This window comes from Natrix helvetica, assembly GCF_964273705.1.
Source record: "Natrix helvetica genome assembly, chromosome: 11".
Taxonomy (NCBI): Eukaryota; Metazoa; Chordata; class Lepidosauria; order Squamata; family Natricidae; genus Natrix; species Natrix helvetica.
The window spans coordinates 4,467,558-4,485,447 of record NC_138562.1 but is presented as its reverse complement, the minus strand read 5'-3'; the positions used below and the strand labels follow the sequence as shown (position 1 = coordinate 4,485,447).

Genomic DNA, 17,890 nt, shown 5'->3' with positions numbered 1-17,890 from the left:
CCTCTCCTCTATACTACACACTAAACATGGAGCAGGCAAGTCCAGATGTGATTTGCCAGGGGCCCTGGGCAAGGCTTGGGAAGGACCAACCAGGGATGGGAGAGGCCTGGAGGACAGAATCAGGCCTGCTCCCCCCCTTAAGCTCCCATGCTTCCGTGCCCATGCCCAGGCTGGCATCTGGTCACCTGCTGAGTCCCAGGCAGCATATAATCAAGGGGTGCCTGACCGCAAGCGGCAGGGAGGGAGCCCTGGGGAAAGCCAAGGCAGAGAGAAGGCAAAGGGGGGAGGGGGGTCAGAGGGCAAGAGGGCCAAACCCCAAAGCCCTCCCCCCTCGGACTTCGTTCCTGCTGGAGCCCAGGCAGCCCAGAATGTTTGGGGGAAGGCGAGAATGATGGCTTATTCCCAAGTAGAGCAAACGTGGTTTACAGCCCCGAAATGGGCTCTGGGGGTATCCCCGTTGTCTACGGAGCTTCTCCTGACTTGGCCTGGATGCCATTGGCGCACCTGACACGCCCGTCCCGACGCGCAGCCCCAGCCGAGGCCCCCTTCGGCCGCCCCGCTTCCTTTGGGCCCCCTCGCCCGCGCTTAACCACCACCGGAGAAGGAAGCTCCCCACCGGCCGACCTTCGTCCAACACGCGGAGCTTCGCCGCCCCACAGCCCACCTTCCTCGCTGCCGGTGGGGGAGCGGAGGGGGCCGCCCGAGCCTTAAGCGACAGCGCCGCGTAGCGGCCGAGCAGGGAACAACGCCGCCGCGGCTGCGGCTCCGGAGCCCCTCGGAAAAAGGTGGCTGGGCAGCCGGAGGGTCTCTCCCCGCGGGCGGCGGCTGCCGGAGCTGCGCCCTCCCGGAGCCAGGTGGTCGTCGGAAAGAGCCACCGGAGCCTCAGCGCGCCCTCGCAGCGCTGGTCCCAGCAAGCGAGGCTAAAGTAGCCCGGCCCGACCCCCCACCCCCGACCGGCGTGGCTGATGGGTCGCGTAGTCCGCTGCCCCCGAGACGGCTGCGGGCGAGGGCAGAGGCCGGCCGGGCCCGCTCCTTCCCCCCCCCACCCCCGGCCGGCCAGCCCTCCTTTCTCTCCCCCCTCCAGAGCCGGCGGAGCGGCGGGGCCGGCGCAGGGCGGGGGTGGGCGAGGTGGGGCTTGGCGTCCGGGCGCCCCGCGTATATAAGGGCCCCTCCGGCTGGGGCGCCGGGAGAGCGAGCGCTATGCCGGCCGCAGCCAGGGCGGCCCGGGGCCGGCCAGCCCGAGGAGCGCCGTCGCGGGCCGCCTGAGCGTCTCCCATGGGCGAGGTGGGCGGCTTCCTGGGCTCCCTGGAGCTGCACGGCTTCTCGGCCTCCCTCGGGGCCGCGCCGCTGCCGGACTCGCCGGGCCTCCTGACGGAGCAGCTGGGGCAGATCGAGGGCCGGCTGCAGCGGGGCTCGCCCACCGACTTCGCCCACCTGAAGGGCATCCTGCGCCGCCGGCAGCTCTACTGCCGCATGGGCTTCCACCTGGAGCTCTTCCCCAACGGCACCGTGCGCGGCACCCGCCAGGACCACAGCCGCTTCGGTAAGCCCGACGGGGGACGCGGCGCCCCCTCGCCTCCCTCTCCCCCGCGCGCAGGGCGCCCGGCTCCGCGTCCCCGGCTGGAAACGCCGCGCGGCGACCGTCGAGCTCCTTCCCGGCGCTGCCAGGCTCGGCCCCTTCGCTTCCTCCGAGGGAGGGAACGCCGGGAAGGAGCCGCTGCCCAGAAAGGGCCTCCCGAGGGCCGGAGAAGCGGCAGGTGCTTCGCGGACGGAGGCCAAGCGGGACGCTGCGCTTCTCTCTCCCGGGGCCTTTCGGGCTCGGCGGCCGCCGGAGAAGGCGGGGCTCGGGCTCCCTTGGACGGTCGGCCCGTCCCGTCCCCCGCGGGCCCTTCGGTGGCGTTGCTGGAAGCGCTTTGGGGGGGGGAGCAGCGCCGGCAGCAGCTGCCCGAGGCGCAGAGAGCCTGGGCGGAAGGGACCAGACGGCTCTCGCCCCTCTTGTGGCCGGGCCGCTCGGACCCCCCGCCCTGCCTTCCCGCCTCGCCTGTTTTATGACGGCTCCAAGGTCGGTTCCAACCAAGAGGACCCAAAGGCTTGGCCGACTCAAAAGTCAGTTCTGGAACAGAGTCCCCCCCCCCCCTAGTAAGGCTAAGTAGGCTTGGCTTGTGCGCATTGAATGTTGTTGTTTTTTTAATTTAATTAAGGTTATTTGTGTTGTCAAGCATGTATAACAGATATAAGTATAAACATGATTACGAATGCAGGGAATGAGTGGGGACATTAGGACAGGGACGATTGGCACTTTGGTTGGCACGCTGGTGCGCTTATGCATGCCCCTTACAGACCTCTTAGGAATGGGGTGAGGTCGACAGGAGACAGTCTAAGGTTAAAGTTTTGGGGGTTTGGGGAAGAAACCACAGAGTCAGGTAGAGCATTCCAGCCGTTGACCACTCTGTTGCTGAAGTCGTGTTTTCTGCAATGGAGGAGTGTTTTTTTGAGTGTTGAATGTTTTCACCCTCTTCTTTCTCACTAAGCCCTTTCAGAACAAGAAACACACACAGAGAGAGAGAGAGAGAGAGAGAGAGAGAGAGAGTAACAGTAACAATTGAAAAACAAGAGTTAGTAAAAACAAGGCTGAGCAAAACCATATTTCAGCTCAGCAAGGTTGCCCCTTAACCGAGGTATCCTTTTCTTGTTTGAGGGGGGCGTTGGGGGGGTCACTTTTGGTATTAGTGGGGTTCCCCTGAAGAAAGGAGGGAGGGGAAAGAGGCCCTGGGGGCTCCTTGGCTGACTTGAGGTGGGTGGGTGCACAAACTGACCCACACAAGCAGGTTTTAAACAAGCTTTTAGGGAGGACGGCAACCTTCCTTGTCTGCAGCCCTAAGCAAATTGAGCTAGGAAAGCAGTTGGGGGAGGGGTTGAGGAAAATGGCTCTGGCCCCCCCCCCAGGACTAGGAGTGAGGGCCGGGATACCAGCTCCTCTCCAGAACGAAGCCGCCTTTCCTTTCCCTTTGGTGAAAGGCAGCAGCTGTGTCCCTTGACTGCAGACAGGCAGTGTCAAGATGGGCCGTTAACTGAACTCCCCGCCTGATAAATTTTAGCATTCCACAAGTGTTTCAGCTGCTAGTATCGAGCTATGCACATGAGAAACGCTTCTGATTTTTAAATATTATGAATATTATGAATTCCTGCTTCTTCCCAAGATAGTGCGATTTGTTGTAATTGAAGGAAGAGCTGGGGGATTGGGTTAAGGATCGGGGGGGGGGGTGGCAGGAGGAACTTGGCAAGCAGGCCTCCTCTGCTTTCCCAGCACTCTGAGTAGATGAAAGGAAGTAGTATTAATTGCAGAAAGACTCCAGGTGTTCATTCTGGATTTTCTTGTAGGCCAAGCAAGGGAGATAAGACCACAGGACATAACTTCAGTAGATCTTAATTATATCTAAGAGCAGAGACCCACGTTTGGGGGTCAATGGGTGTGATTGGAACTTGGAGAGAATGTTGTGGAGACACTTACAAAATGGCAGCCTTGGGAAATGTGCCAGTCAAAAAGGCACCTTTGCCAGAAGACAAGGGGAGGATTGTCTCCCATTTTATTGTCCAAGAACATCTTTAGGGAATTGAATGATTAGAAATGCAGTAATGCCTGAGCCAGATGTTTTACACCAAGCTAACTTCCCCTTGACCCTAACCTGAAGGAGTTTTCATATTTTGATGTAATGGTAGACAAAACAATTCAAAGGAGATTGGCTAAATCCTTGCCATCTGTCTTGCCTTGCCCAGATCCAGCCATCTGTTAAGAAAAGGAAGTAGGTCAGGCATTAGCATAGGCCTGGTTCTCCATGAGGGATCCTGGAAGGGACCCTTCAGCCAGGAAAGCAGTCTCAGAGACACCCAGCATGGCCTTTAGACTTGGTTGCCGCAAATTTCTGGGTTCGGATTTTCTGGGAGGGGAGGAGGAGGAAGAAGGAAGGAGGAGAAGGAGGAGGAAGAGGAGGAGGAGAAGAAGAAGAAGAAGAAGAAGAAGAAGAAGAAGAAGAAGAAGAAGAAGAAGAAGAAGAAGAAGAAGAAGAAGAAGAAGAAGAAGAAGAAGAAGAAGAAGAAGAAGAAGAAGAAGAAGAAGAAGAAGAAGAAGAAGAAGAAGAAGAATCAGCAGCCTGCAGGAAGATTCGTGCAGGACAGTTGGAGAGGCTGAATCTGTTCAGAACAATAGTTCCATTTTAGCTCCTCCTCTTTATTCATTAGACCTTTTCTTCTCGTGTTGAACTTCAGAGTTGAAGTCACGGTTTCTTGCTTCCTAGCCTAGTGCCTTAACCACTACACCAAACTGGCTCTCATTGATTTTCTCTGATGGATTTTCTGGAGATATTCTTGGGAGGCATCTGCATTTAGGTTGGAAGCCATGGCCTTAGGGGTTGTGGGGGGAAAACGAGTCTTGCAGAATGCCTTCTCAAGGGCAAGATCCAAATGGCGGAAAGGTCCACCAACCGAGCCCAATTCTTAATCCCTTCTCCCAGCAGCTGGAAGGGCAGTGGAGGGATGTTCAGGGGAAGACAGTATTTCTGCACAGCCCCCAACTGTGTAGATGACAGTAGTGCCAACCCTGAACGGATTTAACACCAGTTGCAACTGTTCAAAGAAGAGACGTAAATGTCTCCTCACTTTCAGGCAGCGTCATTCCAAGAGATTCGTTGCACTCCGATGAGCATCTCCGATTGTGACACTGCTCTGATCTTGTCAGCAAGACAACATTATGTGGTTGATTACAATCCAGGTGGTAAAATTTTGCGATTTCAAAATAGAACCGCTCCGGAACAGCTTAGGAACAAAATCCAGGGAGGTCTTATTTTTGGGAAAACAGTTGTAGATTCTCATCTATAGCAGCGATCTTCAAACTTAAGGTATTCAAGCAACCCAGTGTGGAAGCCATTAATATACCAGGGTCTTATTTTCTTGATCCCCAAAATGTGCTTATTTTCGGGGAGGGCTTATTTTAGCACATGCGCTTAAAAGCCCGATTGGGCTTATTATCCGGGGAGGTCTTATTTTTTGGGAAACGGTGTAGTTTCTCATGTAATGCAAAAGAATGTCAACATTACATTGCAATAATGCATTTCGCACCTGTCATTTTGATCCCTGAATGGTTCTCTGGGAACCGTTTGGATCTTCTGGATACTGTCCGTCTAAAGGAGGTCTTGGTGGGAAGATGCTGTGGAGGCTTCAAGTGAATGGATCGCCATTGTGATCCTGCACAGGTGGGTTCCATTTCCTTGAGAGGCAAATAAGGCAGCTACCCTGAAAATTGACCGGTAGGAAATAGAAGGAACTGCCTAATAATGCTAGACCGTTACAGGTATTCCTGAAGTTATGACTGCAATGGAACTGTAACTCAAGACAGTTATAAATCAGGTCACCCATGTGGCTGACCCGATTTTATGACCTTTTTTATGGTGCTTGTTAAATTAACACAGTGGCCATAAAGTCACTGCAACAGTTGTAAAGTAAACACCACATTAAGTGAACCAGGATTTGCCGTGGAGGCTAAAACATACAAGGCACAGTTGCAGGAACTGGGCATGGCTAATCTAGTGAAGAGAAGGACCAGGGGAGACATGATAACATTATTCCAATATTTGAGGGGCTGCCACAGAGAAGAGGGGGTCAAGCTATTTTCCAAGGCACCTGAAGACCAGACGAGGAATGACGGATGGAAACTGACCAAGGAGAGATTCAACCTGGAAATAAGGAGAAATTTTATGACAGTGAGAACAATGAACCGATGGAACAGAAGTTGCCTTCAGAAGTTGTGGAAGCTTCATCACTGGAAGCTTTCAAGAAGAGACTGCCATTTGTCAGAAAGGGTGGAGGGTCTCTGACTTGGGCAGGGGGGTTGGACTAGATGACCTACAAGGGACCTTCCCACTCTGTTAACCTGTTAATCTGTTAAATTGGCTTTTGGCAAAACTGTCGCAAAACTTGGCCACATAGCTGGGAAGCACTACAAAGGCAGCCTAGTTGGCCAAAAGCCTGAGTGCAGTCAGGTGACTGGGAGAAAAGGGGGCTGACATTGGAACTTTTAGGTATCCCTAGGGAGGTCTGTGTAATTGTGAACGTCATTAAACGCCCTGTCATAAGTCAATACATAACCTGTATTTTCGCCTCTGTCTCTATCAGATCAGCGACTGCCAAAGTTTTTCCCAAAAGTCTCTTTTCCAAAAAGACAACCATTGAACCATTGGTTCTGTGCCCAATGAATCTTTTCCTAAGATAGGGATAGGGTTAAGGTTAAGCCACTCTGGCCAGTCCCAGCTTCTGCCGTGGGAGATAATAAGCCATAGTTGAGAACATTGCAGCTGTGAGTTGCCCTCTTTGAAAAGAGCTGGGGGAAATGTGCATTGCAGCCCTCTTTAATTTCATGATACCTGTCCATTTCAAAGTTGGGGCACTTTTTAAAAGTCAACTTGCTACTCTTTTGAAGCAGTTTATCCTCCTAGGCAGAGGTCTTCAAACTTGGCAACTTTAAGACTTGTGAACTTCAACTCCCAGAATTCTCCAGCCAAGTTTGGGGACCCATGCTCCTAGGGGTTCCCCCCCCCTTGTTTTAAACAAAGTTTCTGTTGCTAGTTAATGCAGACTTTTTTGAGCAAATGTTTTTTTAACCGAATGCAGGACAGACTGATTGTGTTAGAAAACCAGGAGGAAGCTGTCCCCAAAATATAAATGACTGGCAGATCCTTGAAATAGGCAATTGTTGCTTGGACAGAAGCCAGGCTGAGAAGCTGGGGTGAAGTTGCCCTCCTTAGATTTCCTTAGATTAACAAGAGTTGGAAGGGACCTTGTAGGTCATCTAGTCCAACCCACCGATCCGATTATGGCCTTTCTTGTGACCATCCTTGCCCCACTGTTGGAGGGCAGAGTTGACTCTCCTGGAGGAGGACGTGCAGGGGAGATGCCAAAACCCCAAGTGAAAATATGGGAAGCTTGGTTGTCTCTGGGCAAGTCCTCCAGGGAACTTCAATCGGTGGTGAAAGCAGAAGCCGACCAGACGGTTGGTGGCATTTACATGTCTCTGCATAGTAACAGTACAATGCATATGCATGCAATGGCCCTGCAAGACAGGCTAAGGGGTATGGCTCCATCCTGTGAGGTGGAGGCTGAAAGCTGAGGTCACCTGGACAGCTGACAACAGAAGTTAGCTTGGAGCAAGGAGGAGCGTTGGCCAAGACAAGCTCTTTTGTGACTCAGCACAGAGAATAAAAAACGGGCTGGACATCCCCTCTGCCGTGCCTTTCTCCTGGCAGACCTTCAAGGGCAGCGGGTGATTGAAGCGGCTGGTGGGGGGCTTTGAAACGCAAGGAGGCTTTTGGCAGAAGCCAAATTTCTGGGAACACGTTTGGTGAAGCTGTGTGTGTGTATGTGTTTGAGTATTCACGTTGCTAGCACTGCCTTGTATTTCTCATCCGTGCACAGAAAGGGGTTTGCGCCAGCGTTGGTCTTCATCCTCCAGAAAATGATGTTTGTCTGTCTGAGACCCCAATTTCTTGCTTGGGACGAGAATTTCTGAGTTTACTGCAGTCTTGATCCATGGGGTGAGGGCAGCTAGGAGGCCGTGTGTTTGAGTTCCTCTTTTCTCCTGGAGCCCCTCTGCTCCTGGGAAGATTCCCACCCCCCAGTCCCTCCAGCATATCATGCAGCCCCTGTGCACCTGTTTCCAAGCAGCTGTTGGGTGTGGAGAAGGGGGTGTTGAAAGTTTAGCTCTGCAGATCTGAGTACAACATGCAGCTTGTTCAGAAGCCCCTCAGCCAGGGCCTCCCCCCCACCCGGCTCCTACGAGGAGAGACAGGTGCAAGCGGCCGGCCCGCCGAAGTCGTCACGAAGCGATTGTCTTCATGCCAGGACAATGACTGGCAGCTGTGGGGGAAGCTGAGAGAGTCTTGGGCTTTCCAGGCCTCAGGAATTCCAGAAGCCAATCTGGAGAGGCTCCAAGGGAGAAACGCAGTCGCTGGCTGCAGGAGGAGGAGAGAGAAGGAGGGCTTGGGAAACAGACCCCACTTGGCCACCGAAACCACGAGAAAGCAGATTCTTGATCCTTGCCCAATAGCCACGCCCAGAGCTGCAAAAACAAGGGAACAAAAGCTTTAAAAGGGCAACTAAGATGACTTTGATTTGGCTGTCGAATGTTGCTAACCTCTAGCAATCAACCTTTCCCTCCAGGATGTCTGCAGGGTGTGGTCAAAAAAGTCAAGCTGGCAGCCGTGATGGTGCTGCTGAAGCTCGACCTGTCACCATCACAGTCACCATCTGACTGACCAGACCCTGCAGAGACTTCCGTTTTTCTTCTTTCATCTAAAGCAGGGGTATCAAACTCAGGGTCTGTGGGCCGGATCCAGCCCCCAGGGTGCTTAGATCTGGCCGACGGGACTGCCCTTAAAACAGCGAAGGACTGACCTGCGGTGCCTCTGCCAGTGAAAATAAGCTTACGAGCTCCGTTTCCATTGGCAGAGAGTTTGCAGGAGGCCATCCCAGCTGAAAATGGAATTTGATAGCCTGTTTTTGCAGGCCACCACAGGCACCCCTGACACGAGTGACATCAAGCTGCCACACCCATCCTGGTCCTCCGAGGTCAAACACAACCCTGATGCGTCCCTCAATGAAATCGAGTTTGACACCCCTGATCTAAAGCCTCTTGTGGGTGTGACATTCTCTCATTGGGATCTGGAGTCTCAATCATTGAGGTTAGCAATTAATGAGGCCAATTCCGACTTTTCTGTGGATTTGGATTAGGACCTTCAGATCCTCCCCCAAAACCTGGAGCAGGTTACAATATAGGCTGAATGGACCAACATTGCCCCGAACGACTTCAGAGAAAATGGAGAAGAAATTGTATGTGTTGTGGTCTGCCAGGAGCCTGTGGAGCTGGCAGCAGAGTCGGACAGTGAAGAGGTTGGGGAGGAACATGGGCCAATTTTGGAGTCTGGGGAAAGCTCGGACAAGAGCTCTGCGTCGAAGGTGGAGAGGGGGCCAGGGCCATCTGGGAGTTATGTGCTGCCTCCAGAGTCTGACATCAGCGAGGGAGAGGAACGGGGGGATCATGTTACCAGTGCATGCATGCGCAGAACTGCCAGAGGCAAGAACAGTTAAGACAAAAGGGGAGACTTGGGAGTAAGGCTTGGAGATGATTGGCCCCTCCCATAACATAAAAGAGAAGCAAAGGCACATGAGCTTTTGCAGGAAGCAACTTTGTTCATTCTGGTCAGTTTAAACTCTGAAGCTCCGTTTTGACTCTGTGCTCTGTTTGGCCTTGCAAAACTAATTGGCAATTAGGTCTTGGGCAGCATTTCAAGGGAGATAAAAGTGGGTGCTTATCAGCTTTATCCTGAAAGACTGTGGAAGACTTCTGTCGGACTCTTCACAAACTGTGACTCATTATGGGCTGTGAATGAACATAATTCACAGCCGTTGAAATAAAAAGAGGGTTTTGGGACTAAGCGTGTGATTTTTACTGTCTTGGGAATCATAGGTCAGATGTATGTAAAAATGCTCCCCGCAATTGAAGTAGCAGAATGAGGTTCCTTTTCTGGGCACCAGATTTAGGGTGCTATTCAATCGTCCAAGTGCAGCCACATTTCATAGAAGATCGGGAACATTCATATATTCATTAGTTGGACTCTGCAGTATTTCAGTTTCAGAAGCCAAGGAGGGCTTCAGAGCATGAAAGGACAGAGGCCGCCCCACCCACATCTCCTTAAAGCAGTTGCACCTTTCCCCGGGATCGTACACTGTCAAGGTATCCGAAAGTGCCAGGATAGGATTTTGAAGCTGCCTTTCCAGGTGGGCTGCTTTGGGACCAGGTGCAGTGGCTGTCAGAATTGGAGACAGATGCTATGTGGACATTTCCATGTGCCCCAAAGTTCTTTCATGCCTTCAGAGAGGAAGTTCAGCTCTGCTTTCTAGTGTGACTACAAACACAAATGCTTTGAGGCTTGTTGAAAGACAGGAGATCCCTCTGTGAAACGAGACAACTCGTGTTATCGCAGCTGTTCCGTGACAATAATGCAATGGCAGTCGTGGTTGAAAGTCAAAAGGGGGCTTTGGAATGAGCTTATAATAATGCAGAGGTCTTCAAACTTGGCAACTTTAAGACTTGTGGACTTCAACTCCCAGAATTCTCCAGCCAGCATAGGTAAAGTCCACAAGTATTAAAGTTGCCGAGTTTGAAGACTTCTGATCTAAGTGGAGAGATTGCAGAGGAAGGGACTACAAGAGAATAAATTATGCTGGCTGGAGAATTCTGGGAATTGAAGTCCACAAGTCTTAAAGTTGCCAAGTTTGGGACTCCTGTAACAATGGATTCCACACTTGCAGGGGGTTGGGCGATGTTTCACAAGATCTCTTCCGGTCCTGATATTCTATGATTCTGTCACCTACCAAGGATAAATTTCAGGGGAGGGTTCCTGTACCGGTGGGCTTCACACATGCACCCACCGTGTGTTGCTCGTGCATGCGCAGTAGCCTGTAAATTGTTGTGTGCATGCGCAAAAACATGCCAGCAAACAGCAGAAGAAACTGGGGAGCCAGTTCCCTGGGGGCATGGCCAGCCTGAGTTGCTGCCGATTCTGCAACCCAGGCCAACTCACCACTACCAGTTCAGCTGAACCAGGCCGAACCAGGAGCAATCCACCTCTTATACATTTAGCATGATGACGTCCTTGTTTGCACAAGGATTCGTGTGCTTGCATCATAGATTTGAAAGCCTCATTATATATCTCCTGTAGTACATTGTGTTAAGCCCTTTCCAACTAGTACTCAAAAACCTCGGAGCTTGCAAAAGGAAGGTGGGAATGTAATCTAATGATGGTCTGAAGAATGGCGCTTCCTCATTTTACTGTTTGAATTACTCTCTTCTTTGCCAATTTTTCTGAAAGTTGGCCTTTTCACGAGCTTCCGTTGACGGTTAGATGCCTTTACTGGTCCTTTATTGGTCCTTGACATGATTGGTAAACTTAATTCCTTAACTCAAAGTTTAGTAATTTCCCTCTTACAAGTAGGAGGTCCTGAGTTGAGATTCTCTACTGTCTGTAATGTCAGGGCATTTTCAGTGGTCTTCAAACAGGATTGGAGGAACAGGATAGTAGAGTGTACCGTAGGTATTTTCTCCAGTGACGAGATTCATGACTCACCTTCGTGCTTCACTGCTGAAAAGGTATTTGGAGAGAACTCTTCGGTTGTTACCTGATTGCTCTGGGCAGGACCTTAAGTCAGAGGTCTTCAAACTTGGCAACTTTAAGACTTGTGGACTTCAACTCCCAGAATTCTCCAGCCAGCTGGCTGGAGAATTCTGGGAGTTGAAGTCCACAAGTCTTAAAGTTGCCAAGTTTTGGGACCCCTGTCCTAACTCATTGCAATTCCCGACATTTATTGATACCTAAGAAAACAAGGATAGGGAGAAAGAACCTCTGGAATCTTCTAGAAGATTGTCATTTTGTGCTTGTTGATGAAAGGATGGGGGAATTTGCTTCTCCTCATCACGCATTGTTTACAGGAGCCCTATATATAAAATGCAGGCTATATACAATATATTTACAGATAAGCTGAGAATTTTAGGAGCCAATACACACACCCCAAATTTGATTCGGCTTATCCGTGGATGGGCTTATCACAAGTATCTCTATGGTAATATAAATATACATATTTATATCTGCAGATATACCAAATCTCAATTTTTTAAAAATCAAAACATCCTGGAAAATGCAGGTTGGCTTATCCGTAAGTGGCACCTTTTTCATTTTGATTTAAAATTCAAGGGCCTGTTATCTAGGGATAGGCTTGTACAAGAGTAAATGTGATGGCAAACCTATGACACGCATGCCGGAAATGGCACACAGAGCCATCTCTCCAAGCACGCCAGCCATCACACGTTGCTCTTCCCATTTCCGGCATGCACACGTGCGCTGGCCAGCTGATCTTTGTACATGCGGAAGTGCTGGAAACCGGAAGAGCAACTCCCTGGCGTGCATGCGCATGCCAGGAAGCTGAGCTTCCGCATGCGCCAGCCAGCTGGTCTTCATGCGTACTTGCGCTCCAGAAACCGGAAGCCCAGCTTCCCAACGCATGCATGCGCACCAGGGAACTGCTCTTTTGGTTTCTGGTGTTCCTGTGGTGTGTGCCAGGGAACTGCTTTTCCGGTGCTCCCCTCCGCCCGTGCGCTTCCGTTTCGGCACTTGGTCCACCAACACTGGTATATATGTTAGCCTATCTCTTTCTCAGGTTTCATTTCTTCAAATGCTCAGCCTCCCTCTGGTTTTTGCTGAATGCTCAGACTGGTGCATGCCAAGCATGATGCAAATACGCTTGAACATTTCTTGAATGTCAAGGAGTTGAATGCATTGGAGCCCTCTGTGATGTTTAACTTGTCGTCTTCCTTCTTTGCCATATGAAAAGTTTTCCAAATGAAAGGACTGTGTCCACACCTTTGAGGAGATAGTAGGGCTGGCTGGGTCTGTAAGATCTCCAGGGTGATATGGCTTGGGAAGTTTGTTGCTCAAGGAGAGTGAAGATTTTTCTCCCTTCTTCATTCTTCAAGTAACACTCTGTTGTTGTTGTTTTAATCTTTTCAAAGGAATTTTGGAGTTTATAAGTTTGGCTGTAGGACTGGTTAGTATCCGTGGAGTGGATTCTGGCCTTTATCTTGGAATGAATGAGAGAGGGGAGCTGTATGGATCGGTAAGTATAATTCCTACAACCTTTTGGCTTTATCAGAATTCGATATTATTCAGAATGACCTTCCTTAAATGACCTTGATCTGTTGGGCGAGTACCTGGATTCTAAGCGATAGGACAGCTGCTGCGTTTATGCCCCTGGCAAGAGCCACAAACTGCAGGCACCTTTCCTTGAGAAGGAGAAAGATAATATATAGCAAAAGCCAAGATTAAAATTGCAAAAAAGAATTCCAGAGTAAATTGCAAAGGCCCAGAGCCACAGTGGAGATGATAACTCCTTTCCACCTCACCTTGTACGAAAGGCAGGACTTTGAGCCTCATCCTCACATGAACGTACTATGGGATCATTGACGGAGCTTCCTAGACCAAGAAAGATCTCCCACAGGGACCTTCGGTAGCACACTGGAGATTCATGAGAGCATGAATGCAATCTCCAACATTGTTGTTAGTCGCAAAGTCATGTCCGACGCATTGCGACCCCATGGACAACATTCCTCCAGGCCTTCCTGTCCTCTGCCATCTTCTGGAGTCCATTTAGGTTTACGCCTAATGCTTCTGTGACTCCATCCAGCCACCTCATTCTCTGTCGTCCCATTTTTCTTTTGCCCTCCATCGTTCCCAGCATTAGGCTCTTCTCCAGGGAGTCCTTCCTTCTCTTTAGGTGGCCAAAGTTTCGTCTTCAGGATCTGGCCTTCTAAAGAGCAGTCAGGGTTGATCTCCTCTAGGATTGACCGGTTGGATCGCCTTGCAGTCCAAAGGATTCGCAGGAGTCTTCTCCAGCACCAGAGTTCAAAGGCCTCCATTCTTTGGCACTCAGCCTTTCTTATGGTCCAACTTTCACAGCCATACATTGCAACTGGGAAAACCATCGCCTTGACTATACGCACTTTTGTTGGCAGTGTGATATCTCTGCTTTTTAGTATGCAGTCTAGATTTGCCATAGCTTTCCTCCCCAGGAGCAAGCGTGCTTTAATTTCTTGGCTGCAGTCCCCATCTGTGGTGATCTTGGAGCCCAGGAAGATAAAATCTGTCACTACCTCCATTTGTTCCCCATCCATTTGCCAGGAATTGAGAGGGACGGATGCCATGATCTTAGTTTTCTTAATGTTGAGTTTCAAGCCAACTTTTGCACTCTCCTACTTCAATCGCATCAGGAGGCTCTTTAGTTCCTCTTCACTTTCTGCCCTTAGAGTGGTATCATCTGCACATCTGAGGTGGTTGATATTTCTCCCGGCAATCTTAATTCCAACTTTTGATTCATCTAGTCCCACCTTTCTCATGATGTGCTCTGCGTATAAGTTAAATAGGCAGGGCGACAGTATACAGCCTTGCCAGACTCCTTTCCCAATTTTGAACCAATTAGTGGTTCCATGTCCAGTTCTCACTGTTGCTTCTTGACCCGCATATGGGTTTCTCAAAAGACAAATAAGATGGTCTGGTACTCCCATCTCTTTAAGAACTTGCTCCAGTTTGTTGTGATCCACACAAAGTCTTTAGCATAGTCAATGAAGCAGAAGTAGCTTTCTACATGACCCAATGCATGTTGGCAATTTGATCTCTAGTTCCTCTGCCTCTTCGAAATCCTGCCTATGGTAGTTCTTGGTCCACATACTGCTGGAGCCTAGCTTGTAGGATTTTGAGCATAACTTTATTAGCATGTGAATTGAGTGCAATGAACATTCTTTGGCATTGCTCTTCTTTGGACTTGGAATGTAAAATGACCTTTTCAAATCCTGTGGCCACTGTTGAGTTTTCCAAATTTACTGGCACATTGAGTGTACCACTTTACTGAATCGTCTTTTAAGATTTTGAATAGTTCAGCTGGAATACTGTCATCCCCACTAGCTTTGTTGCTGCTCAGACTCCCTAAGGCCCATTTGACTTCACATTCCAGGATGTCTTGCTCAAGGTCAGTGACCTGTGGTTATCAGGGATCTTAAGCTGGTTCTTGTATAGTTCTTCTGTGTAATTTTGCCACCTCTTCTTAATCTCTTCTGCCTGTATTAGGTCCCTGCCATTAGGGTCCTTTTATCATGCCTACTTTTGCATGAAACATGCCCTTCATATCTCCAATTTTCTTGAAGAGATCTCTGGTCCTCTCTGTTCTATTGTTTTCTTCTGTTTCTTTGCACTGTTCATTTAAGAAGTCATTCTTATCTCTTCTAGCTATTCTCTGGAATTCTGCTTTCAATTGGGTGTATCTTCCTCTTTCTCCCTTGCCTTTCACTTCCCTTCTTTCCTCAGCTATTTGTAAAGCTTCCTCAGACAGCCATTTTGCTTTCTTGCATTTCTATTTCTTTGGGATGGTTTTGGATCTCCAGCATACCTCCAGAAAAAATATACAACTGAATTTCAGAGGAATGCAGACAGTATTTGGACTTGCATAGAACATTCAATTAAATGGGAATTAAATTGGCTGTAAATAACTTAAATTCAAACAAATTGGATTGATTTATTGCTGTACTTACAAGTCTTAACAGAATGAAATATAGAATAGTCATCAGACACAGAGACACAATGTCAGGGTTCAAAGTAACACCTCCAACAAAAGAATACTCCGAGGCTTGAGTTTCCTCAAAGTTCCATTTTATTAAAGATGTCATATTGGGACATCTAGGAAAACCCGAACCTGACAGCTTCCAGGTTTCCCCCACGCAAATGAAAGTTCAAGACCCTGCCCAGCACCCACAAGTCAGGGTCTTATTTTCTTTTGACCCCTGAAATAACCCCTTGGCATTATTTTGAGGGAGGTCTTATTATTTTTGAGCTGCAGGAGGCGGCGAGCGTGGTCACCTCATGGCTGCTGCTGTATTGCAATATTTTCAGGGAGGGCTTATTTTTGGGTGAGGGCTTATTTTAGCGCATGCGCTCAAAAGGCCGATTGGGGTTATTCTCTGGGGAGGTCTTATTTTCAGGGAAACAGGGTACAAGAAGCTCTGGTGAACAAGAGAAAGAGAAAATGTAATCCTCCATTTTGATCTTCTTGGAAGAATAGAATAAGGATAAAGCAGAACAGAATTCTTTATTGGCCAAGTGTGATTGGATACATAAGAAATTTGTCTTTGGTAAAGGAGGTCAAGATAGAAGTCACTCAGTCATTAGTTGTCCTTGGGTTAAGTCAGAGGGATTTTTCCCTTCCCCTATCTGGATCGTTTTTCATGTCTCTTTTGTTTCCTTCCCACCTCCTGCTCACACAGAAGAAGCTCACACGGGAGTGTGTTTTCCGCGAGCAATTTGAAGAAAACTGGTATAACACCTATGCCTCGACTCTCTACAAGCACACGGACTCTGAGCGACAATATTACATCGCTTTGAACAAAGATGGGTCTCCCCGGGAAGGATTCAGGACTAAGAGACACCAAAAATTTACTCATTTTTTACCCAGGCCGGTAGATCCTGCTAAGATACCTGCTGTGTACAGAGACCTTCTGCGCTACAGGTGATACTCCCTGCAGCTTGAGAACAAATATGAAGGCACATGATTGTGTAACATGCATACATGTACACAGTTGGGTTTCCAAAGTTTTTGCTGGAGCACTATAAGCCTATGCTTTTCACCCCTTCTGCAAGCCTAGTTAACACATAGAGAAGCCCTCAATCCCTTGGCTTTCGAAGAAGGGTAGAACAAGGATGGATTTAGTCTCCATGGAGCGCGACGGGATGGGGCAGAGCTTGGAAGCCTACATAGGATCGCTTTCTAATTACTTGTACCATTTGGTGGGCTAGGAAGAGAGGAAGCAGATGACACTGAGCAGAAGAGACGGTGTTTGACAACCACCAGCAACATTGATCCTAAGGCATGGAACCAGGCACAGAAGAATTCAGAAATAATTTGCATTCTGCGCCAAATCTTGGAAAGCTTGCTTGCTTAACTGGCCCTTTGCAACTTGCCAGAGGTTGGTGATCTGGAATCTGAGAACTTGTGGACCTGCATGGTAGTAAAGTGGAGAATCCAACTCTATGGGAAGTTTGGCTCCTCAGGAAGACGTGTGCAAATGTGGCTTTACATGCGCAAGCACACACCTCCACCTGCTTGCCTTTCCTTCCGTTGGAGTCTGAGAGTAGAAAGCAGGAGGTGAGGTCAAAGAAGGAGATGGATTTTGAAGATGTAAACACAATACTGTTCATAAGGACAAATCTATTTATAAAGTGTATATTGTATTTATTTTATATATTTATTTATTTCATATATATATATATATATATTATTTTTAAAATGAGAGATGTTATGGCCCAACTTTCTTCAGAAAGAATAAGGTCCTACTGATGTAGGCAAAAGAGGGGGAGGTGCTTTAAAGAGCTTTATTAGCAATAAAATGTCTTTATATATTGCAGGTGGCTCATTAATTTATTGTAATCGTATTGATTCATAATTTAAGATTTAAATCAATGTAGCATAGACCCACACTTACGGAAAACATCCTACGGTAAGTGATGGAGAGAGGCAGAATTCCACTTAGGTGCTTCTGCAGTGGTTGGATTGTCTGCCAAACTAGCCCCATTCAGTTGCTTGAAAGGTGGTGAAAGAGGTGAGTTTAGAATTGCAGCCAACATTGAATTAAATCTGTGGCATATCCATTCCCCTCATATGTTCTGATTTAGGCTTCCGGAGAAAGCATAAATCACAATCTTAGTCCCCCAAACCCTCTTTTATTTATGCTGCTGTAAATTATGGTCATTCACAGCCCTCAAGGCTTCACAAACAGTCTGCGAAGATTCCGACAGATGTCTGCTCGACTTGCCACAATCTTTCAGGGGAATGTTGATGAACACCCACCTTACCTCCCTTGAAACGCTGCCAGAGACCTAATTGCCAAAGGCAGAGCAAGGCCAAACTTAGCACAGAGTCAAACAGAACTTTTCAAAGCTTGAACCGACCAGATGAACTAAGTGCTTCCTGCAAAAGCTCATGTCCCGTTCGCTCCTCTTTTATGTCTTATGGGAGGGGCCAATCATCTCCAAGCCTTGCTCCCGAGTCGACCCTGTTTTCCCAATTGTTCTTGCCTTCTGGCAGCTCTGCGCATGGGCACACTGGGAACAGGCTCCCGTTGTTCTTCTGCCTCACAGATGTCAGGCTCTGGAGGCAGCAAATAACTACAAAATGGCCTTGGTCCCCTCGTCCAAGCCTTCCCCATACATGGCCCATGTTCCTCCCCAATCTCCTCACTGTCTAAATC

At 48.9% G+C, this 17,890-nt stretch overlaps 1 protein-coding gene across 2 annotated transcripts; it reads left to right on the top strand.

Moving 5' to 3' along the window:
* The first annotated feature begins 1,171 nt into the window (after positions 1–1,171).
* On the top strand, positions 1,172–17,045 carry FGF16 (fibroblast growth factor 16). 2 transcript variants are annotated; one of them, XM_081964331.1, is made up of 3 exons: positions 1,172–1,543; positions 12,614–12,717; positions 15,914–17,045. In XM_081964331.1, the coding sequence occupies exons 1-3, from the start codon at positions 1,276–1,278 to the stop codon at positions 16,154–16,156; spliced, it is 615 nt and encodes a 204-aa protein (XP_081820457.1). In that variant the 5' UTR covers positions 1,172–1,275; the 3' UTR covers positions 16,157–17,045. The 2 variants fall into 2 exon arrangements, with proteins under 2 accessions (XP_081820457.1, XP_081820456.1); XM_081964330.1 differs by having other exon boundaries at positions 1,174–1,543; positions 15,911–17,045.
* Positions 17,046–17,890: the final 845 nt, after the last annotated feature.